General features: G+C 51.9%; 1 protein-coding gene across 5 annotated transcripts in view; it reads left to right on the forward strand.

Annotated features, from left to right (window-relative positions):
• Positions 1-27,710, forward strand: part of CABIN1 (calcineurin binding protein 1) — a 143,188-nt gene that overhangs the window by 58,430 nt on the left and 57,048 nt on the right. For all 5 annotated transcript variants that reach the window (XM_011355988.2, XM_023528306.1, XM_011355990.2 and 2 more), the window contains exons 24-28: positions 1,761-2,021; positions 5,324-5,475; positions 7,036-7,214; positions 20,824-21,006; positions 25,867-26,198. In XM_011355988.2, the coding sequence (XP_011354290.1) occupies positions 1,761-2,021; positions 5,324-5,475; positions 7,036-7,214; positions 20,824-21,006; positions 25,867-26,198 (1,107 nt within the window). The remainder of the gene's footprint in view (positions 1-1,760; positions 2,022-5,323; positions 5,476-7,035; positions 7,215-20,823; positions 21,007-25,866; positions 26,199-27,710) is intronic.

Genomic DNA, 27,710 nt, shown 5'->3' on the forward strand with positions numbered 1-27,710 from the left:
TTATAATCAAGCCTGTTTACATGTCAGTGGGAGAGATCGATCCTCAGGCTGGTTGTTTGTGAGGACTGGCTGTGATTACAATGAAGGAGCTGTTGTACAGGGGCTGACCCCATGGAGCAGGATTTGTTTTAGCAGGGCTCTAGTGCCTGCCAAGTCTGCCCTTTGAGTGTGTCTTTTGTGGTTGGGTGGTGCTCTGGTGTGGTCTGAAGCTGACCACTAGATGTGTTGCTTCTGGCGCCTCTTGGGAGGGACTCTATATTACAGGCCAAGGTCAGCTGCTTCCTGTGCCCTGCCTGGGGGACACCTGGTATAAGCTACAAAGTGATCTGCAGATGGTTGTCACTTGTACCAGGCTTGGAGGTACATGGGAGAAACTAAGCTGTGAACCAAGGTGGACTGCCTAACAAGAGATATAGGGCATGCCAAGTCCAGATGCTGCCTGTTTGAGGTTTGTGAACCTTTGAAAGATTTTAGGAAAGTCTGCAGCATGAGCCAAGATAGGTTGCTTGTATGGAAACGCCACTGGAAACGGCTTGGGTGGGCCTGCAAGTCAGTTGGGATGGAGTCTCAGGGAATCACCCAGACAGGGTGAGCTTGTTCTCTGGGTTGATGGAGACTCAAGTATGATGACTGCCTATATCTGCACTCTGGGTCAGGGGAGGGCTCAACAAAGGAATAGTGTTTCTACTAGCACTTCTGTCTGGGAGAGAGCTGCCTCTCCAGCCCTCACCATGAAGCCAGACAATCCAATTCCTCCCTGTATGTCCCTGGCACCTTTCAAGCTGCTGCCCCAGCACTGGAGCTCAGAGCGTGTGAGTCCATGGTGAGTAAGTCCATGTGCAGAGCCTTTAAGAGGAACACCTGGTATTCCAGCAGCCTTCTGTCTCAGCCACAGTCTCCTCTGGTTTTCAGAACCAGAAATTGTGGGAACTTCTCTTCCTGGCATTGGTGCTCTGGGCTGGGGAGCCTGGTGTGGGGCTGAGACCACTTGCTCTTCATGGAGAACCTCCACAGCTGAGATATCTCTCGATTCTCAGCTGCCCCATGAGGGTGTGGGACAAGCCCATTCCATGTTTCCACCTCTCTTACCTGTCTTAACGTGGCCTCTATTCTAGTTATAGGACTTCTGTTCAGCTAGACTTCGGGCAATTCTCTCTGATGGTTGTTCTGTAGGTTAGTTGTAATTTTGATACGGTCATGAGAGGAGGCCAATACAGCTTTACCTATTCTGCCATCTTGACTGGAATTCCCAGAGGCTCATTTCAGAACATCACCTCTGGCCACCTGGCCTTCTCAGTCTGATGTGGCAGAGCTGCTGTTAGCTTGGTCCTCCTGGCAATGATGACTTGCAGTCCATGCCGCCCTAGCCCCATGCTGTCTTCCCCTCCAAGGCACAAGGCTTCACTGCAGCCACTAAGGTCGTAGTTGAGACCTTTAGAAAGGTGTCAGTAGGCACTTCATAAACTCGTAAACTGAGTTAGACACCGCAGGGGAAGGTAGAAGAAAGAACACGGAGTTGACACAAGGTGACCTGGGTTTCAGTCCAGCTGTGTGCCTTACTTGATCTGGGCTTCTGAGGAGTCCCCAGGCCTCTCCATACTCAGTGTCCCCAGCTGTGAAATGGTGACAGCGCTTCTGTGACTCAGGGTTGTTGAGAAGATTATCAGTTTGCAAACAAAGCAGCAGGGCTTCCTACAGGATAAGGCACGATCCTGTCAGGTTCAGGCCGTGCGCCTAAGGCCAGCCTGGTCTTATTACAGATGGAGAGCCGGCGTGACAGCATGCTGGAGACAGCCAGGCACTGTTTCACGTCGGCGGCGCGCTGCGAGGGTGACGGCGATGAGGAGGAGTGGCTCATCCACTACATGCTGGGCAAAGTGGCTGAGAAGCAGCAACAGCCGCCAGCCATTTACCTGCTGCACTACAGGCAGGCTGGTCACTACCTGCACGAAGAGGCCGCCCGCTACCCCAAGAAGATTCACTACCACAATCCACCTGAGCTGGCCATGGAGGCCCTGGAGGTGACACCGTGCCGGCCCGGGACGGGGAAGCAGGGCAGGGGTGGGCCAGTTCCTCTGTCTCCCTTGGGGATGGGGCATGTGGTCCCAGTGACTGCAAACTCTGTGTTCAGCAGCTTTGTGTGCAATTAAATTAAAGCAGCCTTTCCTCTGTATTTCTAAGGGGTGCTTACCATCCTTTCTGGGAGAGTGAGCGTTTTATTCTTATCTCCCAGAAGAAAATCGTCTTTCCTCAATAGCGCACACAGGTTCCAAGAACCTGGCTTGATTACATCAGTCAGTGCAGCATTCACACCTGCAGCCTGGCAGGAGTGCAGGTGCCCTTGTTCCCGGGGTGCAGTGAGACGTCTGAGATTTAGCAAGGCCACAGGATGTGCCCAGAGTACCTGGCTTGGCAGGACTGAGCCAGAGGAGCAGCCTGTTCTCTTGACTCCAGATTTGGGGTCTTCCCCTGCTCCTCAAGAACAGAGCACTCGTTTACTGCGTAGATTTGCTTTATGATTTCTGGAGCACCAATGCTCTCATTGATGCTCGCAGCAGTCCTGTGAGATGCCTAGGTGGCCATGACCAGCACATTCTTTGGGGAGGAAACTGAGGAGAAGGGTGCGGATCCAGATATACTTCACCTTTCTGAGCCCAGCAATGCCCCACCCCCGCAAGTCCCATGTGCCCATTTTTATGGAGTTTGGGACAGAATCTGCTTGCTTATGCCTTTTCTGCCTTTATGTGTTTTTTTTTTTTCTGATTATAAAATTAACACGTATTCATGGTTAAAAATATATATACAAGAATCAAACAATTCAGAAATGTTTAAAATGAAAAGTTAAAGTCCCCAGTGATCCAAGTCTCCCCACCCCAATCATACTTATGAACAGTTTGGACATGTCCTTATCTTTCTAGAATTTTTCCCTGCTAACATATAGATACACAGTACCATTTTCTTACTATTTTGCAGCTTGCCTTTTTCACTGGACAAGATATAGTGGGAGTTGTGGGCTTCCGTCCCCAGCCTTGTGCCCTCTAATCTGGCTGGGCATCCACATATTTGCCCAACCTCTTCTTCACGAGTTTGGCCTCTTCCACTTCCTCCATGGCACGGTGCAGGCAGGGCATGGCCTTGCACATGTATCAGGGAACACTTAACTGAGCGTGGTCGACTCTTGAACAGCGAGGTATTTGGGGTGCCGACTGCCTATGCAACTGAAAATTCACGTATACCTACAGTTGGCCTTTCGAATACTCAGATTCCTAGCTGCCAGTTGACTATTGAACAGCGTGGGTTTAAACTGCATAGATCAATTGAACTCTGGGGACAGTTAAACAAAATCCACATATAAGTGGACCTACCCAGTTCAAATCTGTATTGTTCAAGGGTCACCTGTATTTCTAAGGGTCATTTAACAGTGGATCAACAATGACCTGTTGCCCTAAAAGGTTGTACTGATCTATGAGATTATCTGTTTTTTCTCAACCTAGCTAGAGCCTCTTTTTAATATTTGATAATCTTGTAAGCAAGCAAAGAAGAAGTCTCATTTTTAAAAAATTATTCACGCTGAGTGGTTTATAGCAGCTTTTATAGGGCCACATTCATGTGTATGGGGGGTCATTTTAGAGTGTGGAAGCAAAGCTTCCTATCAAAGCGTGTCTTCAGCAGTTTCCTGGTCGCTGTCATTCACGGCCCCAGGCGCACATCCTTCCTCCTCACAGTTCTTTCGTGCTTTCCACTCGGGCTTCATGTGCCTGTCCTTGAAGGGACTTCCACTTTGGAGATGAGAAGCCTGAGGCCCACAAGACTGGCACGACTTGCCCTAAGTCAGCAGCAGGAGAGAAGGGAAGCTGGGGCCAGATCCCACTGAGCCTAGGGTTCTCACAAGGCTTCTTTGGTATGGGAGGTGGCCCAGCACTCAGGAATATGACAACTCTGTTTTTCCTCCATGTTTTTTTCTTTGACTTTTGGCATCTTCTGCTACCTGATAGAACCAATGAGCAGGAGGATGGTGGCCCATGGGACCCAGGGACTTCCAGATGAGGAACTGAGACCTCAGCTGTGTAGACTGCCCTCCCCCAGCACAGCCCACTGGCTCTCAGGAGAGCGGGCACTCATCTGGAACATGTGTACATCTTGCCTTTAAAATGACATTTCTCTTAAGAATATAACCCTACCCTTGTGAAAATACCCCTCTGCTGTTGATCCCTCATTCAAAATACTTTACCTGCCACTAGGATAAACTTTGCATGTTGGATCCTTTCACCTCCCCGAAGTGTGGCCACCTGGGCATGCGTGGATGCCTTGGAAGTTTCCTACATCTGAAAATGGCATTGCTGGGCCAATTCCTCTGTGGTTCAGCGGAATTGGGTAGGCTAGAGGGAGGGGAGATCTGGGAGCCCCTCTGTCTGGGATGCCCCCTAACCTAAGAGTACTGCCCAGGCCAGACCTCCAGGCATCTCACCTGGGTGGGTCCTTGGAGACATCTTTTGAGAACTACCTCTGGATAAGGGGAGGCTGGTTAATCAGGGCCTGTAGCCACAGTGGTTATCAGGCCCTCGTGGCACCCACTGTGCCATCTGAGGGAGCATGTGCCACAGGTAGGAGCCCACATTGCACTCATACCTGGGTGGGAAGCTCAGGCCAAGTCATCTGTGGAGGTGCTTATGTGTGGTGTGGCATTTGCTTGGGGGCACTAAAGGACAGGAATCAAGACCTGGGTTTAACCTGGCCCAGGGCTTTTCTGCCGTAAGGCCTTGGGAAACTCATTTCACACATTTGCAAATGGATTCGAGGAAGTGAAGGAAAGAACAGGCCCTGACTGATTCAACAAGCCTCCTGCCCACCCTGCACCCACTAGAGGGAGCTTCTTGAGGCCTGTGGTACCTGGCTTGCCCAGGTGCTGGGATACAAACAGAAATCTAGCGTACTCCTCACCTCAGGGAGTCCACAGTCCAGTGAGGAGACAAGTGTGGAGGCCCCCTTTCTATGGGTGCCAAAGAGGGCGATGTGTGTCATGGCGGGAGGAGGGGCCCAGTGAACAGAGCTGAGGAGTTGTTACTCTCCTTATCTTATCACCATGTGCCCAGGTTCCTGGGCAAATGCTTAGGCTAGAATGCTGATAGTTCGTGTCCGTTTGAATGGTCAGAGCTTGTTCTGAATGAGTGATATGTTGGCTGGTTTTAAAGCTAATGGGAAAAGGTTGTGTGTGGTGGCACATCTCCCCAGTAGGGGCCTGTTTCCTGTGTGGCTGACTGGCCTGTGGAATGAACCTGAGCAACTGGGAGGGCTGCTCACACCCAAGTGTCATCCCTTCTAGGTGTACTTCCGGCTCCACGCTTCTATCCTGAAGCTCCTGGGGAAGCCCGATTCCGGGGTTGGTGCGGAGGTCCTGGTCAACTTCATGAAGGAGGCTGCAGAAGGACCCTTTGCAAGGGGTGAGGAGAAGAATACACCCAAAGCTTCAGAAAAGTGAGTAACACACTCTCACCCAGCGGTTGGTTACCCGCTGTGTGCCTGATGGTTCGTTTATGGCAAAGTGGTGTTCAGGGGGTGCTACTGAGTAAACTGGAGCTCGCGGGGTCTCTGGATCTCATCTGGAGACTCCCGAGGGCTGGACCCAGGAATTTCTGTTGAACTTGTGAAGGAGAGGCTGAATGTGTCCCTGGTCACCTCACCCTGTGGCCATTTCTGGTCTGCCCCATCCGACTCCTTCCCCTCCCCCACTGGGGCGCAGCTCTGCCCTATGCAGAAGGCTGTAGGAGAGCGGTTTTCATGTTGCTGACTCTAGCTCCTGGGTCCTCTCCCAGGACTTCTCCCAAGCTCAGGGGCCCTCAGAGGGCCTGGTCTGCTGCCTGTTCTCCTGAGAAGCACGGAGGCATGTAGGAGGCATAGGCCCTCTTTGCAGTGCCAGAGAGCTTGAGGACATTGAGCCCCTGGTTCAGTCCCCTCATTGGGCCTGCCTTGACTGTGAGTTGTCTTGGTAGCTCAGACTTCTTTTGCCCCAGTGTCAATATCTTGGAGCTTCAGCTCAGCTCACGCATCTCTGAGTCCCTGCCTGGCCAGGCATTGAGTGCCAGAGAGACCAGCACCCAGGACAGGCTTATGGGGGAAATGACATACACATGGCCACACAGGTGGACACAGTATGCCCAAAAGTTATATATATGTATTTTTCAGTCACAAAGAGCCCCCAACTTAGTGATATTGTCTTTTATTGATCATAATTCAAAAAATTTAAAAGTTATACAAATAATATAGGAATATATTCTAGTTATAGAAAATTCTGGCAGTTTATGAACATATATGGCAAACCCCCTCTCCTCCCCAGGGTTAGCCACTATTCACAGTTCAATTTCTCAAATCATTTTCTGTGCATTACACATACATGTACACATACAATTCTAGGATTTCTTTTATTTTATAAAAATGAACTACTGAAGGTTTTGTTTTAGAGTTTTCTTTTTTCCTGACAAAGAGCCTGGGACCCAGTCCACAGAAATATTATGCTATTCACCCCATGTTTCTAGTGTCTGCCAATGGTCTGTGGCTCTGTCTTATTTCACAGCATGGATGCACTTGTCTCTGTAACCGTTTTGACAAACATTTCAGGCATTTCTAACTTTTGCTTAACAATGTTGCAACAGGTAGCCTCATGCACTAGTGAGCATGCAGTAAATCCAGATGTTTTCTCTGTCAGCCTTGGGCACCTCACAGAAGGGTACTGGACTGGCACTTCAGAGACAGAACTTGTCAGCTCCCCTGCAGTCTCTGGGGCCTCAGACCTGAGATGCCTGTTGAGCCAGCTGTGGTTCAGGGCTGAGCCCAAATGGGTGCTCTGGGAGTGGCTTGTTTAGTCCCCCGGAACACTAGCCAGAGGGGTGGGTGAGAGTGTGTGGGAGCAGTGGGCCCCGAAAAGGGTGGAGGAGGCCCTTGAAGGTGGCGTGAGGATTTGGCACTGTCTCAGACCAGCACGTGTCTTATTTCATGCAATGCAGAGATTCTGACCTGCACCCCAACTCTGCCCCACAGAGAGAAGGCCTGCCTGGTGGACGAGGACTCCCACTCTTCAGCTGGGACACTGCCGGGCCCCGGAGCCTCCCTCCCCTCGTCCTCTGGCCCAGGTCTGACATCCCCACCTTACACAGCCACTCCGATTGACCACGATTACGTCAAATGTAAAAAACCCCACCAGCAGGCAACGCCGGACGGTACAGTCCCTGTTCTCCCTACTGCCAGCCTAGGGCGGCACGCCAATCAGGGGGCGGGAGCTTCGGGCAATGAGTTGCTTTGTTTTGGTGAGGGGGGTGCTGGGTCTGAGGTGACACGGGCAATGTTGCGGCTGTTCATTAACCTCATGGACTCACGGTGATTCTGTGCTTCCAAGACATGCTCAGGGTCGCCACCTGCCAGCTTGCCCACCGGGAACCGGGATGGGGTGGAGCAGGCTAAGGTACCTCGCCTCTCTGAGCCTGTATTTTCCCACCTGCAAAATGGGGACACTGAAGGGTAGTTGGAAGACTCTGTGGACCAGCCATCAGTGTCTGCGGGCTGCCTAGAGTGGCTCCTATGTAGCTGCATTATTACAGCATGACCTTCTGATGGATGCGGGAAGGCCGTGACTAGTGCTGAGTCTGTCACCCCTGGGAATCCAGACACAATCAGCTGGGACTATGCAGAAGTCCATCCCGTGTGGCATGGGGCAGGTGGCGACTGTTCAACCACATCCCTTACTAACATTAGGAGGCTCGCATGCTGACCTCATAGCTTGACTTCTTCATGCTCTCCTCACATTTATAGTGATAAGCTGGTGACAGAGTATTTGCTGGAATGAGCCAAATTGGTGGACTTAGAGAACTGTTAAAGTGGAGCCCTGGGGAGGTGCCAAAAAACACCCAGGTTCTCATTCACATGTTGCTCATCTCACTGGGGCTGTGGGGGAAATGGGCCTTGCTCTGCCTTCCCCAGGGTGATGGGATACCCCTAGCTTCCCAGTGCATGGGTTCCTGGAAAGCACAGGCATTGAGGAAATAGGGCTGAGAAGAGGTTTAGAAAAGAAGTAGCGAAGGGCAACAAGGCCACAGTGCTTGATTTCTCTGGGGCTGGGGGGAATTTGGTGATCTGAGAGGCAAGGAGACTTGCAAGTGCCCGAACAGTGTGTGTGTTGAGAGAGGCTGCAGATTCAAGTGCGTGCTGTGTGGCTCCATCACCTCCCTCCGCTCTGGCTGTCGGACCCTCCGTGCTCGCCCCAGAGGTTTGAGCAGAGGTGGGAGTAACTGGCCTGCCTGCCCCTCCACACTTCAGTCCTAGTCCTACAGACATTCCCGAAGTAAGGCCCGTTCCCTTTCTTATTTAACTCCAGTTAAACAAGAAAACCACCCTGTTCCCAACCTTCTACTAATGAAAGTATTGAGAAAACACATTGGAAATAAATTCCTGCTCTGAGAATTAGTTGCTGCCAGCTACTTTCTGTGAGGCTGTAGCATCGTGCTGGTTTTCAGAAGAGAGGACTGCTTCTTGCAGCCGTCCACAGGCCCAGGGCTAGCACCCTCGTCAGCCCTGCAGGCTCACGCTGAGCTCAGGCAGCAGGAGCCCGCAGAGCTGAGTACACCTCCCCTGGCATGGGCACCCTCAGGGGCAGAGAAGGAGGGAGGCAGGACAGTCTCAGAAATGGGCCGTGACGCCCGTGGTACCACCGCCCAGCCCTCCCGTGTTGGTGCACACATGTGCATGGATCTGTGAGGGACCAAGAGTGCTGGGGCCCAGTGCTGTGTGACATGTCCTGGGTGCCAACATAATGTTGTAGAAGTTTGTAGGGGGAGCCATACAAATGGGCTTAAATATAATTTCAATGATTGTACATTTTCGAATGGTTGTAAAAAAATTTTTTTCTAAGTGATTCCTATCAATGATATGGAGCCGTGACCTTTCTTTGCTCAGTCTCAGCCCAGTGTGCCAGGAAGCCCCGCACTGGCCATGCTGTGGTCTGCCCAGGCCTGGCTGCATGGTGCTCTCAGAGCTCTCATCCTCCTCACCTCAGAGAGAAAGCAGTGTCTGCAACATGAAAATGGTTTGGGCCCTGAAACAGCCATGATCTTAGAATGTTAAAGTGCCAGCTCCTAGGGAAATAGCTGATTGCTGGTGTCAGGGGATGTGCCGGTAGCCTCAAGAGTCCACACTTCGCACCACTACCCCTGCCTTTGGTGACCCAGCCAGGGCCGGCTGCCCAGGCCCTGGGAGACCATGCGGCCTGAGGCCAGCCTCGTGGCTCCTGTCGTGGGAGGGTGAGGCATTAGAGCGGAGCAGCCCTGGTACGATGAAGAGGAGCAGTTCAGGGACCCACTCAGCGTCAGGCAGGAAGGCCAGAGCAGCATAGGCCTTGGTGTCGGGGGATCTGTGCTCCATTCCCACCCAGCTCCTCCGCTTACTTGCTCAGCAACCTTGGACAAGGGACTTCACTTCTCTGAGTCTCAGTTTCCTTACCCCTCTGGGATAAGGTTTACTCAGGGGTGTTAAACAAAGCTGACTGCACATCATAGTCGCCTCTTAAAGGCAGGGCATCAGAGCTGTCACGAGGAGGTCGGGGGCAGCAATGAAGCCTTTCACAAGCTAATTTGCCACCAACTAGACAGGGAACCAAGCATTAGGACTTCCCTTGGGCATGGTTAGGATACCCAGCCTTAGCGCTACCTCTCCACTTTCATAAGCCTTTGCTTCAAAACCAGAAATCATCTGAGTCATTTGTTATTTGGTGTAAGACAGCAGTCCCCAACCTTTTTGGCACCAGGGATGGGTGATCCTATGAAAATCTAATGCCTGATGACCTGAAGTGGAGCTGAGGCAGTGATGTTAGTGCTGGGAAGCAGCTGCAAATACAGATGAAGCTTCGCTTGCTCGTGCTGCTCATCTCCTTCTGTGTGGCCTGGTCCCTAACAGGCCATGGACTGGTGCTGGTCCGTGGCCCAGGGATTAGCGATCCCCACTGTAAGATTTAGAAGAGGTTTAGAAAAATAAGTCCAGGTGTATGTAGGCGGCCTGACATTTGACAGTGGCTTCTCAGTAGGACTCAGATTCGCTCTGGCTCCACCTCCACCCTCATGTCACCCATATTAACGCTGGAGGCTTCCTGAAGCCCATCTACAACTCTGGGTAAAACTGCTTGGAGCTGGCCCTCAGATGCCTCTGAGATTGTACCACAGCAAGGCACCCACAGCTGACCTGTGGTGGGGCCCTCTGGCCAAGCTGAGAGAGACAGAGACAAAGCACAAACTCAGTCATGGGCTGCTGCCACTCCTGGCGGCCCTGCCTGACCGTTCCTTCCTGCCTGAGTAACTTCTTCCTTCCATCTATCTTGGAATTTGCCCACAGTGCTGAAATCCTTAGCATCGAAGCTTCCTGACCAGGAAAAGAAAGTCATGTGGGGAGTACGCTTTGACTTTCACAGGGCTCCCAATGATTGCTGTTTACACATGTTCCAACGCAGCATGATGAGATTTCCGAACAAAATCTATACTCTTCCCCCACATGCAGTGTGTTTGTGTATGTGTGTGTGCTCATGTGTGTGCATGTGTGAGTTATTAGACCGCACCACACAGTAGGGCGTGCTTGTTTTGTGCTGGGCTCCGGGTCGGGTGCCTGCAGTTTGATAGCACGTCCCCGTCCTCACAGTCACCCTGCAGGCTTGGCTATGTGTCCTGTTTTCCACAAAGAAGCCCAGCCAGGGGCAGCTGAGCGCTCATCCAGGGCCACATGGCTAGTTGGGGCAGAGCCAAGGGAAAGCTAGGGTCTCAGGCTCCTTTCACCCCAGGCCAGGGGTGGGTCCCCGTGCCTGCTGACCTGACAGAGACTGGGTCTGTGTGCGAGTCCTCCCATGTTGGAGGTTCCCGGTGGCAGGGCCGTTACAGAACACCTTGGTCCATAACTTAACCTGGCTCATCCTTTGGGATGTGTCCACGGTGTTTCTGTTGGACTGGCCAAGACCTTTGCTGTCTGCCTGGTCGACTTTATGTCACCTCAGAATGCCAGACCCAGAAAGGGCCTCACAGATCTGAGGCTGAGCTTTCTTTGGGATTCTCTGGCCCTCCTGTGGCTGTGCTTATTCAGGTGTTCCATCAGCACTGTGCCACGTGCATGGGACAAACCTGGTCCCTGCAGGAGGCTTCTAGGACAAGAGGCAGGTATGATTCAGTGAATTACATAGCTAAAGGTTGGGGTGCAGAGAAACCTGGCCTTTTGGTGGGGTGGGAGGCCTTTCTGAGGAGGCAGAGCTTAGCCAGGATCCGATGGTATGCCAATGTTTCCCATCAGGGTAGGTAAGAGGGACCAAGCCAGGGTCAGCAGAGGGGGAGGCTTCAGGGACTAGTGTCCATGGTTGGCTGCCCATCTGGCCCTGTTTACAGCATGAACAGTGGCTGCCCTAAGCCCCAGATTGTAGGGTGTAGGCTGGACAGACCTTCTGGGGGAGCTAGGGTGCCTTGTGCCAAGCCTCCCAAGTGGTATCCATCCTCACCTGCCATGTTGTCACCGTCTGTGTTGTGTTATGTCTGTGCTCATCTTCACCTGCTCACCCACACTGCCTCCATCAATATTGCCCGTGCTGCCCCTCACCCTGAGCACACTCTGTCCCCAGGCTTTGTCTTTCTGCTTGCACTGTCACGGCTCGCTTCAGGGGATAGCGCAAACCGCATGCTTCTCCCTCAGTCCGGCTCCCTGCTCCCCCTGTGACCAGGAACGCCTCCACATCTGGTCCTGTGATTTGGAGAGTGTATGTTTGATGTGCTTGGCTTCTGCCCACAGCCCACGGCCAGATGCAAATGCAGCAGTGGCCTCCTCTGCCCACCTGCCTGTCTGGCAGGTGTCTCCGTCCTGTACTCCCATTGCTTTGCTCTTTCTTGCTTTAAGAAAATAACAAAGGCAACAGACTCTAAAATACTAAGTTATCTTTACAAGGACAACTGTGTAAAAATGCAAGTCGTGCACAAGTGAGGGGCTGCAGATGGCAGTCAGGGCTGGAGGCAGGCCTGGCCTCTGCTCACTGGCCCCCCTTCCCAAGGAAGTCACCTTACGGTGGGCATGCCATGTGACTAGACCTTCTCAAGGTGGGAGAGACTCCCAGTGTAGCTCAGCTTGTCCTGCATGTCCCCTACGGGTTGGGGACTGGTTTGAGGGCAGGGAGAGAGGCTGTCAGAGGACAGAGCTAGTCACCTCCTTTGTTCCCCTCTCCTTCATCCTTACCTTTATAAAACCTCTTAAGGCCATAGCTGGTCGTGGCATTTTTTGAGTGCCTGCTATATGGTAGGCGTGGAAGAGGGCCCCATGGGAAAAGCCAAGACGAGGGCAGCCTGATCCCTGCTGCCTGGTTACATCTGCGGGTCCGTAGACAGTGTCATGGGACAGTGCCAAGAGTGCTGTGAGCTGGCTCTGGGGTTTGGTGAATTGGAGGAGGCGGGCCTCTAGAGAGGCCTGTGAACCTGAAGGAGGCGGGCCTCTAGAGAGGCCTGTGAACCTTTTTTTGGTGAGGGACAATGGAAACAAAGACATAAAGATTGGACAGTCCTAACACCAAGGTGACTGGGGTGGGCAGAGGGAAACCTTGAGAGAAGAGAGCTTGGGAAACCAGCTGGGCCCGAAGGGGCTTCTTTTCTGTAGAAAGTAGGGAGAGTGACGTGATCACAGTGTGATCACAACGTGCCTCTCTCTCCCTTCCTCTGTCTCTCTCTCTCTCTCTCTCTTCCTCTCTCTCTCTCTCTCTCTCACTCACTCCGCTGTAAGTACAACAGATTCTCCCTTCATCCTTTGTTTGAAGAGTCTTCCTGGGAACCTCACCAGATAGCTGGGGAGCAGGAGGCTGGGGGGGATCCCAGGCCCTCACCTGACAGCTGCTCCTTGTCTCCTGGAATTTGTGTTATGAGGTGGTTGCCCACTTGCCTTTGGATAGGAAAATGCTTAAAGCTGCCCCAAGGCCTCCCTGACCAGTGTCTTGCCTGGCTTGGGGAACAGAGTGCTGCATGATGAGGGGCACAGGACGAGAGGCACATGGCAAGAAATGCCCAGTGAGGCCAAGTCTTCTCCCCATTCTGAGCGTCAGGATCCCAGTGGAGCAGCACCACTGTCTGAATGTGTTGTGGCTGCGAGGTGCCAGGTGTCGCTTGGTTAGCCCTTGCTAGTGGGCACTGGCAGAGAAAGAGCAGGCCATGGGCCCAGCCCCTGCAATGATGCCCTGGTGCTCGCCTATTGCCGCTCGTGTGTCTGACTCTTTTGGGAGGCTCCGGGTGTCTGGTGTCTCTCTTCTTTGGCCAACTATCCAGTCTTTTCAGCCTACAGGAGGGTCCCCGATCCCACACAACCAGTCCTGCTCCCAGTGGACCTGTCCTTTCCCAGTGGTCATCAAGGATCAATTAGGGCAGTTTTTGTCCAGTTGAAAGATTTGTTAAAATGTTGATTCCACCCAAGTTTACTTTTCTTAGAAACCATGGTTTTCTAATTGGCAAAACACTTGTGATCTAGTCAGAGTTGCTGTGGTTTTTGATGATGTAATCATGCCTTTTTCCTCAAACTCACTGAACTGAACTGAACTGAACTGATGGAATAAATGGCTGTGAACTGTTTCTAGTCTTACTGCTGGGGCAGCTGGAGAACACACATCGGGAAACTTGTGTCTTGTGACTAAAGAGCTCTTATGGCTGGCCTGGAAATCCTGACAGTGAACGAGGGACCTGAACTGAGTCAAACCTGAACAGATTCCACGGAATGCTGTCACTCTCACACCCAGTGGGGTGGACAGCCTGTTCGTCACCAAGCCAGATTCTTTTCCCTCTGCGTCCCCTGCTCTCACTGCTTTGCAGTTGGCCCTGCGGGTCCCACCCTGGAAGTGGAAGGTGCCAGGGCTTAGAAGCAGGCATTGTCATCAGCAGCTGGTTGGCAGATGCACATTCCTCTAAGGATTCAACAGAGGGGCCGGACTGGCCCAGAGGCATAGAAGTAAAATGTTCCAGTGATTAACAGTAAGAGAATGAAGTATTTATAAACTTGCCACAAATATTAATTAATGTGAGCAAGCTTTGTGTGGGCAGACTTTTAAAAGAGCATTCTGAAAGAAGAGCAGGGCAGCCTATGTAGCCAGTCTTCTTCCTTGTTGGTCTCTTGGCAGCTCCTGGAGAAAATCAGGAGTCTGGGCTGTGGGCAGTCCCCAGGGTCCCATTCAGTGTTCATGTTTCCCCACCCAGCCCTGTGAGAAGTCTGGCTCTTCAACTGAGTCTGGCTCTCCTACACAGAAGCTGTGTCCATATGTCTCCTGCTCTGCATCTAGACCAGGCGGCCAGGAAGAGCCCCAGCCCAGGTCCTTCTGCAGAACCTCCAGGTGGTGACTGAGGCAGGACAGCACCCACTTCTGTTGGCCTTTGCCTTCCCCCGCCAGCCCTCCTCCACCAGGCAGGCAGGAGAACAGAGGGCACTGCCACCAGGCTTGGCAGTCTTTGCCTGCAGAGCATCAGCAGACTCACCTGGTTCTTCTCAGAGCATCAGCACAGGCCAGCACCCTGGGGTTGTCCCACTATGCCCGGCCTATGCCTGGGCCTCTGGGATGTGGAGGAAGTCCCCCAGGCCATTAGTGCACAGTTACACAAGGCCATATGTCAGCCCATTCCGACCCTCAGCCCATAGGGTCTCAGATAAAGACTGCGAAACCCAGGGACAGCTTTGTGGAGGAGGTGGGACTAGAGCCAGACCTGGAAGCTCAGCTCATGGCCAGCCAGTGGAAGCTGGGTGTTCCCCAGGCCAGAACCCCCCATCCCCATCCCCCACACATGTACTAGCTCTCCACGTGCCTTTATCAGGGCACACTGGGAGCATGAGGGCTGTGCACAGTGTGAACCCAGCTGTCCTAGAGGCAGACGGGGTGTGGCTCAGGGAGAGTTAGTCCTTGCGCAGAGGCACATGGCTGGTGGATGTTTGCTTACCCACCCCAGAGGAGCCTTTACTTTTGTTCTTCCAGAGGCTTCCCCATTCATGGCCTTCCCTGGGTACACTGGCCTTCCCTTAGCGGTGGGCCTGGTGACCTGAGAGTTGACATACTGCCGAGGGGCCTTCGGGGAGTGAGGAGAGGAAAGGGGTCAGTGGCATTCTTTCCTCTTGCCTCACTGCAGAAGCCTCCAGGGCAGGAGGCTTCTGTCTCAGGGCTGCTCTGGGTTGCACATCTCAGTCCAAATTGCCCTTTGATCTCTGCACCACTCCCTGCTCCCCTGCTGCCACCTGCCCAGCCAGCTCAGCTCATCTAGCTCCAGGGCTCTAAGGCCGCCCCTGTGTTCCCTGCGAGATGCTTCCCAGCACCCGTGAGCCTGGCGCCCTCCCTGAGCTGTCCCATCTACAGTGGCCTGGCTGGTGACAGGAAGACGGTCCTCATGGCAAACCTCACCACCATCTATCTGTCTCTGGTCTCACTGAGGTCCTTAGTTAGCTGTACCAGAGAAGTCTGATTTTCCAAGAGAGGAGGAAAAAGATGACGTGCCATCTGCCCATGTCGGTGGAGTCATTCTTTAAGAGCTTTTTCATTCCCTTCTTTCATGCTTTTGATATAAAAGAAATGAAACTCAGTTTCATTTTGATCTGACTTGCATCTTGGTGTGAAACCTTGGGTTGTGTCTTAGTTTTTAAAATCAGGAACGTTTCAAATAGCCTTGTGTCAATGCTCTCAGACACAAAATCCGAAAGGCTTAAAGAGAAACTTGCCTCTGGGCCTTCTGAGTCCCCATTGGTGGCTTGTTTGCAGCAACTCACTTATCCTCTGCTTCCCAGGCATGAACACCCCTCAGGTGGGCAGGAACCTTGACGAGCACTGCTGCCTCCTTGCTCACAGGCCTGGTGAGAAGAGGGTTGCAGCTCCAGCCAAGGCGCTTTGAGTGCATCGCCCCATGTCTCCAGCTCTGGCCCAGCGGCCCACCCATGGAAAGTCACCACATGCAGGTGGCTCTTGAGGGCTTCCAGACCCTTTTCCCTTCCCTTCCGAGCATCATTCTTCCTCAGGGCTCCTTAGGTGCTTGTGATCACCCCTGGAACAAGACTTGTCCAGAATTACCTCAGCGCAACCCAGGGCCAATGCAGGCCTCTGCTCTCTGCTCTTTCAAAGGGCCGGCTGTGCCGGGTTCTCAGTGTGTCCAAGAGGCTTGAGGGAAGTGTGGTCATTGCCCCCGTCCCTGCCAGGTCCCTTGGCTGACACATGTCCTGCCCCTTTGCTGTGCCTATTGTTGCTGTGGATGTTATTTTACCAAAGACTCAGCAGAGGCCCCACCTGCCTATTGTTGCTCCCAGGGGAGCAGGCACCCGGAAGCGCAGTGCCGCCCTTTCTTGCCCACATCTTTATGCATACGTTCTGTTTCCTCTGCTGCACACTGCAGTGCACGAGAGATGCCCTCACTCGGCAGCACCGAGAGGCTATTAGTACACTGGGATTAAGTATCCGTGTGCTTAAGCCAGTCCCTGGTTATCATTATGATCACACTGGATTCCACCAAATTAGCAATTCTTTCGGGCCCAAAGCCCAACAGCTTGTGAGCACATGAGCTCATCTGGCGGCATGCCAGTTCTCGTGAGAGCCTCCCCGCTGGGCCTGCTTCCCGGACACTCCCGGGCAGTGATTTAACGGATAGGATGCTGGCTAAGGAGTGCCTGCCCAGGCCTGACTCTCAGAAGGACTTCTTAAACTTGAGTGGCTGTCACTCCCATGTGTTAGGCACTAGGCCCCAGTAGGGATCCCATGTGTGTTTCAGGAACAGAGTCAGGATACAGTGACAAACCTGTTTTAAAAATGTCAGGTGGAGGCCTGGAGCAGCCAGAGTGGCAGATCTGGGATTGGAATGCAGGTCTGGGACTGCTGAGTGCTGAGGTCCTGCAGTGACCCTGTGAGGCCTCTGGAGCCAAGGGTATCTGTTACCAGCCCTTCTTTCCACACAAAGAATGGATGGCCCCTGCCATTTCTCTAGGAGAAGTGATCCCTTCACATAGGAGACCTGAGTTTGGGACTTCTTTTGAAGGCAGCAGACCTGCCTATAATCCTCATTCAGCGCTTAAGGAGCCTTGGCGGTCTAGCCTTGAGAGGGAAGATCCTCTCGCTGATCCTCCCTACTCTGCCATTAGTGAGACGCAGAGCTTCTATGTTGGTCATCAGGGGTCTGTCATGCGCCTCACATCTCAGTTTCTTATGTTCCATCAGCTCATCTGACACTGATGACCCACAGTTACCAGGCAGTGGACGTTGCAAAGACAGCTGTGGAGGAAGAGCTACAGCAGGCTATATGGGGCTGCCTGAGAGGTCACTGTCCCTAAACCCTGGTCTGTGCCCAGATATGGATGAAGAGTCTGGAGCAGTGCACTGCCTTTGGAGGCACAGGCCTAATTCTCAGTGTTCCTCTGTGCAGGCAGGCCTGCTTTGGATGGTCCTATCATGTCATTGTGTAAGAATCGGTCACCACCTCGTTGACTTAGTACTGCTCAGGCTTTGTCTCCAAGTATAGCATAAGCAAAGCCCTCTGTCTATTCAGAACTAAATCTCTGTAATGTCAAGTTTGAGACATTAGAGATAAAATGGGTTCAGGTTCTTTGAAGTAAGAATAGTTATCATGGAGCTGATATTTAATGAACGTTTACTATGTATCAGGCCCCATTTCAAGCACTTTACATGTATTAACCTATTAAATCCTCATAACAATTCTACAAAGTGGGCACTTGTATTATCACAGTTTTATATGTGAGGAAAATGAAGTGTAAAGAAAGTATGCAATTGCATAGGGTCTCCAACCTCGTCAGCTGTCAGAGCAGCCTGCAACGACTTTACATTTTGTTGAAAGTTTGTTTGCCCACTTAGCAACTCTTGTCTGGCCCTAGGTAATTGCCTGCTAGGTACTAATGCTCTATCCAATACTATGTTTTCAAAGTAGCAGAGCAAAGGGTTGGAGGGTCCTGTGTCTGACTTTCTCCTAAAAGCCAATGTGGCATGGACCTTTCTGAGATGATATGTGGTTGTAATTTATAGGTTGGGAAGGGATTTACCTGTTCAAGGTCATACAACTAGTGAGTGGCACAAGAGGAACTTGAATTTAGCCTTCCTGATTCCTATCTCATTGAGTTTCACCTTCAGATACACAGAATTCGAGACAAAACAAGGTTTTATTTTTTAATGGTTGCATTTTATCTCTACTATTGGTTTATTATTTATACATCTTTTAAAAAATGTGACTGCTTTAGAGTTAACAAAAATACATCTTTAAGTGATCATAGTTTGCCTTCAAATGATATTACACTACTTCATGTACAGTGTAAGAACCTCCCATCTCCATGCTCTTGTTCTCATTCATTTCACTTTTCTGTATACTGTAAACCCACAATATGTTGCTACTGTTTTTGCTTTAGATAGTAGTCAATATTTTAGAGAAATTAAAAATATGAAAAAAATATCTTTTTTATTTATTATTACTTTATTTCCATGGAACTTCATTTCTTTGTGTAGATCCACATTTCTGTCTGGTTTCAATTCTTTCTGCCTGAAGAACTAACAATTCTCGTAACTAAGGTCTGATAGTAAGGAATTCTCTGTTTTTGTTTGTCTAAAAAAGTCTTTATTTCTCTTTCATTTTGAGAGAGATTTTTCACTGGATACAGAATCCTGGGTTGACTTTTTTTTTTTTTTTCCCCCAGCACTTTAAAGAGTTCTGACTTGCATGGTTTCTGATGAGAAGTATTCTGTCATTCTTAACTTTATTCCTCTATGCGTGCTGTGTCTTTCTCTGTCTTCAAGATTTTCTCTGTATCTTTGGTTTTCAGCAGTTTGAATATGATGCAAGGGTGTGATTAAAAAAAAAAAAAGTGTGTGGAGAAGTCCTCGACATGCTTAGTGGCCTCTGAGATTCTTGGTGATCTGATATCTTACATTAATTTTGGAAAATTCTCAATCATTATCTCTTAAATATTTCTTCTGTCTTGTTTCTGTCTCATCTTCTGGGATCCCAATTAGTATGTTAGATCATTTTGATCCTCTTGGATGAGCTGTTCTGATTCCCCCACATTTTTTTTTCCTCAGTTTGAATTATTTCTACTGACCTATCTTCAAGTTTTTTACTTTTTTTCCAGCTATGTCAAGTCTGCTGAGAACCCCAAAAAGGCATTCTTCATCTCTTTTACTATGTGTGTGTTTTGCTAGCATCTCTATTTGCTTATAGTTTTCATTTCACACCTGAAATTCCCCCATCTGTTCATGTATGTGCCCGCCTTTTCCACTAGAGCCTTTTAACAGATTCATTTATGAATCACAATAATCTTAGTTATTTTAAATTCCCCATCGGGTAGTTCTAACATCTGAGTCATCTCTGAGTCTGGTTCTGTTGATTATTTTGTCTCTTGACAATGTTCTTCTGTGTGTGTGTGTGTGGGTGTGTGTGTGTGTGTGTGTGTGTGTGGGGTGTGTGTGTGTTGTGTATATGTTTTCATTTCACATAATTTTTATGTTGAATACTAGATGCCATGTGTTGGACAGAGAGACTGAAATAAATAATACTTTTGCCTAAAATGGGCTTTCCTCTTCTGTTTCTAGGCCATTGCGTGGATGGGGGGAGTTGAATTAGGCTAGTTGGAAGTTGAGCTAGGGTTGGGTTTTGTTGTTGCTGTGGTGACCTTCAGTGCACCACCAGCTTGAAATTCCTCTAATGCTACCTTATTCTTAGAGTAGGGGCTGGTTTGCTAGAAGATTTTTCTCAGTGTTCCATTCCCACCTTCTTCTCTCCATGTTCTTGCCCCTCTTCCTACAGTAGACTGCTTTATATGTTACTCGTGCTTGGTAGCCTGGAGTAGGGGGCAGCATTGGTTCTTGATGGTCTTGGTCCAAGCTCAGACTTAGGCAGGCTTTGTCCCTGGTCTGGGAGGTAGATCTCGCTCAGTGATTTGGTTCTTCCCACAGTGGTGGGAGACCTGAATGTTTAGGCCCTGGATGGGTCTTTTGCCCCTCCCTCAGGGTAGGATTTTTCTTTTTCCTCCCCTAGCTGCAATGGGTCTTCACCTGTATCCTGGAGGCAACAAGTTTTGCTACCCCTCCCCCGATGGCTTAAGGCTTTGTTCCTTAAGGGAGAAAAGTCCAGCCAGGGCTTCATGCCTTTCTCATGGCAGTGGCCACTCCTCTTCTCCAGGTCTACACCCCAGAAATGTTTCCCCCAATCTCTTTCCCTGCCCTGACCCTGCTCTTTCTCATGAGCACCTGTGGAGGTCCAAGTAGAGAAGTCAACGAGTAGGTACCAACCTTCCTTGTGTCTGAGACTCCCAGGGATCTATAGTCTTGCGCTAGACCATACTGGCCTTTAGCGATTGGTTAAAAATTTTTGCTGACTTCTTACCCACTTCAGTTATTTATGACTGTTGTATTTATATGTATAAATACTATATAACAATGTACTACTTGCATCTCTTTCCAACTTCACGTTCAGTAACATCACGTTGGTAGCTTGAAATTTGCCATGGTGGGAATATTTACATCACAGAAATCAGTAAATGCCACAAATGAGAGCTCTTTTTCCTGAGAGCTAATTGTTAAACATTTATCAGAACATCATTGTTGGGGGAAACTCCCAGAAGGTTGACTGTGGAGATTGGTGCCTTTGGTGAGTGGCCCAGCGGCCTCCAGGACAGATTGGGTTTGGCAGTGTCCAAGTGGCTGTGTTAAGCCTGTCTCTTCTGCAGGGCAGTCACCAGGCCTCCGGCAGGAAGACTCACCGTGGGGAGGCCCCTCCACATTGGAGGTGGTGGGTTCATGCTGCTGCCCTCTCTCCCGCTTTCTCCCCTCAGAGCGTAGCCAGGACAGCACAGCCGTGGCACTCTCGGACTCCAGCTCGACTCAGGACTTCTTTAACGAGCCCACCAGCTCACTGGAGGGCTCCCGGAAGCCCTACGCTGAGAAGAGGCTGCCCATGCCCAGTTCACAACCAGGACCGAGCGGTAAAGACCTTCCAGGGGCCACAGAGGAAAGAGGTATGAAGACCTAACTCAGTGAATTAGAACTGCTTTGATGTCTTGTGGCAGTCCGAGCAGTGCTGAAGAACGCGGGCTCTGGAGTGGCCCAGGCCCAGCCTGGCTTCTGTCCTCGCGCCTCCGCCTGCTGCCCTGGGACCTCACTTGGGCAAGTTACTCGCCTCTCTGGGCCTTCGTTGTTCTCCCTGTAGATGGGAGGAATCCCAAGGCTGCTCCCAAGGTTGTGAGGATTAAATGAGGAGGCTCAGGAAGGGGCTCGCACGGTGCCTGGTACGTAGTGTGCACTCAGTGACACTTGTCGTTGTTGTTATGACCCCACCATGGCCCAGTGTGGGAAAGCCATGCCCATGATATGAGTGCCCCTATACTTTTTCTTGATAAATGGTTATTAAAAAAAGTCTTTGAATTCTAAATGTCACAAATGTGTTTTCTTTTTAGTCTGGATCATATCAGGCATTTAGGAAAAAAAATCCCCCCTTTTATTGGAAGTGTGGGTGCTGCTCTTACCCTATGGGTATGGGTAGCTCTTGTTGGATTCCCAAGTCCAAGAAATCGGTGGGCAGAACCCACGCCCGGCTTGCTGGGAGATCGTAGGTCAGCTGGGCATCACTGGTACTGCTCTGAGGCTGCGGCTGGTTGGCCAGCTGTGGAATTTGAAAGCTTTCCCACTCTGGCCATGGCCAGGGCACACAGGGGCTTGCCAAACAATAACAACAACAACAACAACCCAGACCCAGGCTCCGGAGTCTCATGCCAGGCACTGTTTTCACTCATAACCACTCTTGGAAACAACAACAACAACAACAACTCTGATGATTCTCATTTTACAGGTGAGGAACCTGAGATTCAGAGCAGGGCAGGAATTTGCCCATGGTCAGTCTGCACCCCATGCTGCCTCTCCAGGTGGGCTGTGTGGGGCAGGTACGGTTGGTGATAACCTACCCACCCTGGGGTCCTGGGCTTAGCCCCACGAAGTCGCTGCACAGGCCCTGGATGGGAAAGTCGGGGTTCAGAAGCTCGCATGTAGGTGTGGTAGTGGGCCAGAGCCATCCACACTAGGGAAGGCCTCTCACAGCTCTCTGCTCCTTGCCATCCTTCCCCAGCTGGACTTAGAAGGCGATGAAGCCATATGCCCTGTAGGTTGGAAAAGGTGTCCCCATTAAGATCAAGGGGACACAGAACAGGGGCCATGGATTTACCTGCTCTGGGTCCCCATCAAGAGATGAGCTCAGTGCCCCACTTTCTCACTAAGTAGTCATTATGTTATCCTAAACCAGTGTTGACGTTGTACAGCTGACAGAAACACACTACAGGGAGTTTGGCAGAGGAAGGAAGCAGTAACCTATACTCTCAATACTTTTAATACAGCGACTGTTGTTCACATCTCATCTTAAAAATAAAATTTTTAGTATTGGAAAAGAGAGGCTTTCCATCTGTGCTCCGTGACCCATCAAGCCAGCAGACTGCTGTGGGTGCTGTTGTACCATCAAGGGCCACTCTCCACCATGCTTGGGGAGATTGTGGGGGAGGCCTTGGGAGGTTTCTGAGCTCAGAGGAGGTCAGCTTTGGTCAGGCCCAGCCTGTGCAGGCCTTTCCAGACACCCAAGGAGCATGTTGCCTCTTTCCTCCTCCCATTCAGAGCCAGTGGGTTAAGCAGACAGCGTGTGGGGCCAGCCATTTGTAAACAAAGTTAGTATAGAACCAGAGTCACTACAGTAGCTGATGGGGGGGGCCAGCCATTTGTAAACAAAGTTAGTATAGAACCAGAATCACTACAGTAGCTGATGGGCTTGAAAGGAAGCATCCTGCTTCCATGAGCACATTCTTCCCCTCTAAGCCTGGTTCTTTCTGGGTGCTGAAGTTGACAAACTTCCTGTCAAGAGAGTAGGTGCAGCAGGGATGCATTCTGAGCCACACCTGGCAGGGAGCACAAGGAGCTGAGTGCCCTCCAGACCTGGCCCTCATCATTGGTGGTTCCTGGGCTCCCAATGGGCAGCAGCCAGAGCCCCAGGGCTCTAGCAGCTTTTGGCCCCCTGCCGAAAGCCAGGATGTGGTGCCAGGTCAGTGCTGAATGTGTGCTAGCGTGTGTTCCACATCCCTAGCCCTCCAGGTACACCATCATAGGTGGGCCTGCCCCAGCCTGCTGCTGCTTTCACAGTCAGTGTCACAGTCAGTTTCACAGGCCTTAACACATTTCATGTCCACTGTTGAGCAGCAGTGTGTAGTGGAGCCCAGGTCTGCACCAGGCAGTGAGTCAGACAGCTGTGCCCTGCCTGGCACCAAGGTGCACCCCGTCCCATGCTGTCCAGCAGGTGCAAGCTGTCCTACTTCTCAAGGACTCACCTCCTTTATTTAACTCTCCATTTTGGTCTGTGCCCAGGTCTCTCAAAGAAAGAGGCTTCCCTGTAGGTGACTGTTGCAGCCAGCTGAACCTCATCTTTTCAGAGCTCAGCTTTAAAAAAAATGTTAAAAATGTGAATGTAGCAACAGTAAAGATTTATTTTTTTAAAGAAAAAAAAGCCATCCACAATTTCACCACCTAAACACAAGCTCGCTCTGTCATACTGCTCTGAGGGCAGCGGAGTTGTCAGCAACCTGTGTGGTCCAGACAGTGGACACTGGTGCCTGGCCTAGACTGAGGATGCTGGTATAGCCACAGGCACGTCGTCCAGGGACCATTATCCTGCAGCCACACCTGTCCCTTCTGGTCAAGTAGAGGCCTGGTGACTGTGCCTGAGTGCCTGGTGCAGGTCAGGGTGGTATGAAGTGGATCGGATGGCTCCTGTGCTCTGCTTGCCTGACACATGCACCATGAGTGTTCCAAGGCAGTCCCCACTGCCAGCAGCAGGCACCGGCCTAGGCCAGAGTGGCCCGAGAATGTGCTTGCTTTCCTGTCAGTAGGAGGAAGTCCCTATCTTCATGCCGCCAGGGCTAGAACTGGACATCCTGGCTGGGAAGTGTTGTGTGGACTTGTCGACATTTCTGACCCTCTTCCTTCCACAAAGGTGACCTGGGAGGCCCATTTAACAGTGGAAGTGGATGCTGTGGGTGAGACATGTCACCTATCTTTTCTGGGCCTCCTCAGGCCACCTAGAACCTGGAGCAACTGGGTTTTTAATGCACTCTGCTATTTTCTTGTCATTTACATGTATTTAGACATGCGTTATGAGCTCTCTTTGGATTAATTCTTGACCTGCTTTTCATAAGAAGCGTGTTCCTGGGTTTCTTTGTAACTGAGCACTTAGAGCCTTATATGAACCCATGAGAAGCCTGCATCTTCATCCAATTTCCCTGGCTCTTGTGTACCTAGCACAGGGCTGGGCCCAGTCATTGCTTGGACTTTATTGGTTGAGCCCCATTTGAAATGTTCTTTGAATTTAACACACTAGAAACCGGCACATTTTTGAGAAGGGCAGTGGTGCCAGCCATAAGCAGGCTCATGGTTGCTGTCCTCAAGATGTGAGTGAATGCATTTGGGACCTAAGTGGTTTCCTGAGCTCCCACAGAGGAGAGCATAGTGCTGAGATCAGATATGACCTGTTCCTCATTCAGTCAGCTTCAAATGGCCCCCAGGCCCTGTGCTAGGCTCTGGGTGACAGGGAAGGGGAGACACTAATATGCATAAAGGTAGTGGGATCAATGACCTCAGACAGGTGGGCACAGGAAGTGCTCTGCACACACCGCCCTGGGGGTCGGGAGGCCTGAAAGAGAAGCTGGGCGCTGAGTTAGAGTCCTGAGGGATGAGAGCGAATGGGTGGAGGCAGGGGAGAGAGGAGGGCAGGAAGTGGTCTAGGAGAAGGGAAGACAAAAGGGAGGTAGTGACAGGGAGTGAGATGTTCTCGGTGGCTGGTCACAAGGTGTGAGGCCAGGAGGGGAGTTGGGAGGGCTGGCAGGACTGATGGCAGGTGGCCTCCCGTGCCTTGGGAGAAGCTTGACTTTGTCTTGGCAGCCAGGGGCAGGGGAAGGGAAGATGTAGAGAGTGACTACTTAGATTCTTTACTTAGCAAGAAGAGCAGTGGTGGGCAAGCTGGTGTGCACTTAATATCTGCACAGTTATGCTTTGACTTAGCCTGAAGGGAACTTAGGGCCTTAGTCCTTGCCCATTCTGCCCTGTCCCAGCCTCCTCCTGGCTGCTGCTGTAGTAGGGAAAAGGCCATCAGGCAGAGGGCAGTCAGGGGCTCAGCACGTAGCGCAGACAGGCTTCAGAGTTGGTGCCCGGCTGCTTCTCTGGCCTCTCGGAGGCAGGCTGCCAAACTCCTGAGTACCCAGGGGGCTACCTCACTCTTGACACTTGCCCACACTCCCTTCCTTCCATTCTTTTCTCCCGGGCCAGACAGTCTCCTCCTTCTGTGGCCCCAGTCGTCCAGTCCAGGCTCTCCTATGCCGCCCGCCCTGCTGTCCTGGTGGAGCAGCCCTGGCTGTCCAGGTGCCGAGCTCGTGGTTCACACACAGCAGCAGCCACCGCCCCGAAGAGGGATGTCTGGCGGGCTGTGGGCTAAGGCGCTGAGTGGTGGAGCACGTGCAGCCTTGTAGGCGCCTTTCCCACTATTCTATTCTATGGGTGGTAGTAGCCACACCTGCCCTTTGTGGGCTGCTTCCCCGTGCACCTGCACAGGCCCCAGAGGTGGGACGACCCAGTGCCACTGTGCAGAGGGGGACCCAGAGCCCAGCTGTAACTCCTGTTCTCTGCAGCCTTGGGGCCCCTCTGCTACATGCCAGCTGAGACATCCTGTTTCACAGGGGAGGAGACTGGAAGCTGTGCCTGTCATCTCACTGAGGTGCCTCCATTGCTGGTGGTGGACTGCTGCAACGCAGGGCCTAAAACCGAGATAACTTTCTTGTCTTTCTTCTCAACTACAGGAAAAACTGAGGAGTCCTTGGAGAGCACAGAAGGCTTCCGAGCCACAGAGCAAGGCAGCCAGAAGCCTGCTGCAGACTCCCCAGCCTCTGCCTGCATCCCTGTCAAGCCCGCGGCGTCTGCACCTGCCCTGTGGGACGGCAGGAAGAGAGGGGACCCCCCAGGGGAGTCAGCAGCCTTCCCGCAGGGGCTCCCAGCCGGTGCGGAGGAGCAGCGCCAGTTCCTCACGGAACAGTGCATCGCCTCGTTCCGCCTGTGCCTCAGCCGCTTCCCCCAGCACTACAAGAGCCTCTACCGGCTGGCCTTCCTCTACACCTACAGCAAGACGCACCGCGTGAGTGGTCGCCGAGCTGCACGGGTCTGGAGAGGGGTTGTATCTTCCCACGGTCTTTGAGGGTTGGTGGGCCGAATGAAGACAGATTGGAGCCGCTAAAGGTCTTGGGCAGCAATGCTGGGAGGGATGGGAGAGGCAGATGCAGATGCAGGAGGTGGGATCAGTCCAAGAGTGGTCCAGCTTTCCAGGCAAGAGGTACGGAGGGATCGAGGGAGGAATGGACATGGGGGCTGCTCCCACAGTGGAACCACAAGCTTGGGTACTGGCTGTGGGTAAAGGACAAGGGCCAACAGGCTCATCACCTCTGACCTGTGAGGGCCAGTGTAGCGACTCTCACTCCACTGTTGGGTTCCCTCACCCCTGCCATTCTCCTGTCATCCTCAGCATGGCCCACCGTGCACAGCTTCCTGATGCCCAAGAGGCCTCCCTCCTCTCTGTCCCGGGGCCTAGCTTTCTCTGGGCCCTGTCCCCTCTGGCTGCATCTTGCAGAGGCCTCCTCACCATCTCCCTGCCCCTAGGCTCGCCTCTCTGGTGCAGCTGCCAGGACCATCTTCACAGCCTCTGCTGCATGAGGGTTGGGTGCTGACAGATTCCTCCAGCTCCTTTTGGAAAGCAGATGATCTAGCAATTTTTAACAGCTGTGCCCCAGGCTTACGAGCTCCTAGGGCTTCCCAGCCAGACCTCTTCTGCTGGCATTTGGCATTTGTGGAGGAAGCGTGGCGTGTTGTGTGTCCTTTCACTCTCTCCACACTTACCCAAGAGGCACCAGGAAGATATGCCCCTGGCTGTCGTGCCTTCCCGCGGAGCCACATTCAAAGGGGCAGACAGATTAAGAACATGCAACTGAGCAAGTCAAGTCCATTGTGACAAATACTACGTAGACGATAATGGGGAGACACACAGAAGTCGGGGTGCCGCTATGGCTCCTCGAAAATACCCATTATGCTGAGATCTTTAGGGTGGCCATGGGCAGAGTGGGGGGCAGTGGTGGGCTGCAGGTGGGTGTGGGTGAGCAACCGGGTGTGGGTGAGGGCCATTGCAGGTCAGAGTGGCAGAAGCAAGTAGGGGCGGCTGTGGTCTTCTCTTTGGCTGCCTCCTCAGTAAGGTCCAGGCTCAAAACCTCCTCCTTCCAGAGGCCCCTGCCAGCCCCCATCACTAGCTTCTTTGTGGGATGTTTGAAGAACCAGGAAGGGCAGCTGGACCCTGGCTTGGCACTGGTTATGTGACAGGAAGTTGTTACTTGGCAGAATCCTGGTCGGGGACTAGGCATAGGTAAGTGCCCTGTTGCAGTAGTGACTGCCCAGCATGCTTACAGGGCCCAGATGATTTTCTCAGAGCAGGACAGGTGGAGCTGGTGTTCTCTGGCCTGGGGCTAGGGCTGGGGCTAGGGGAACCTCCTCGGGGGCTCCGTCTCCGCTGCTGTCTGTCACTGCTGCTGGTGCCACACTTGAGCCTGGCCTGCTCACTGCCCATCCTGCACTTCACAGTGGACCTTACCCCTGGTGCCCCAGG

The sequence above is a fragment of the Pteropus vampyrus genome, unplaced genomic scaffold (genome assembly GCF_000151845.1).
Source record: "Pteropus vampyrus isolate Shadow unplaced genomic scaffold, Pvam_2.0 Scaffold23, whole genome shotgun sequence".
Taxonomy (NCBI): domain Eukaryota; kingdom Metazoa; phylum Chordata; class Mammalia; order Chiroptera; family Pteropodidae; genus Pteropus; species Pteropus vampyrus.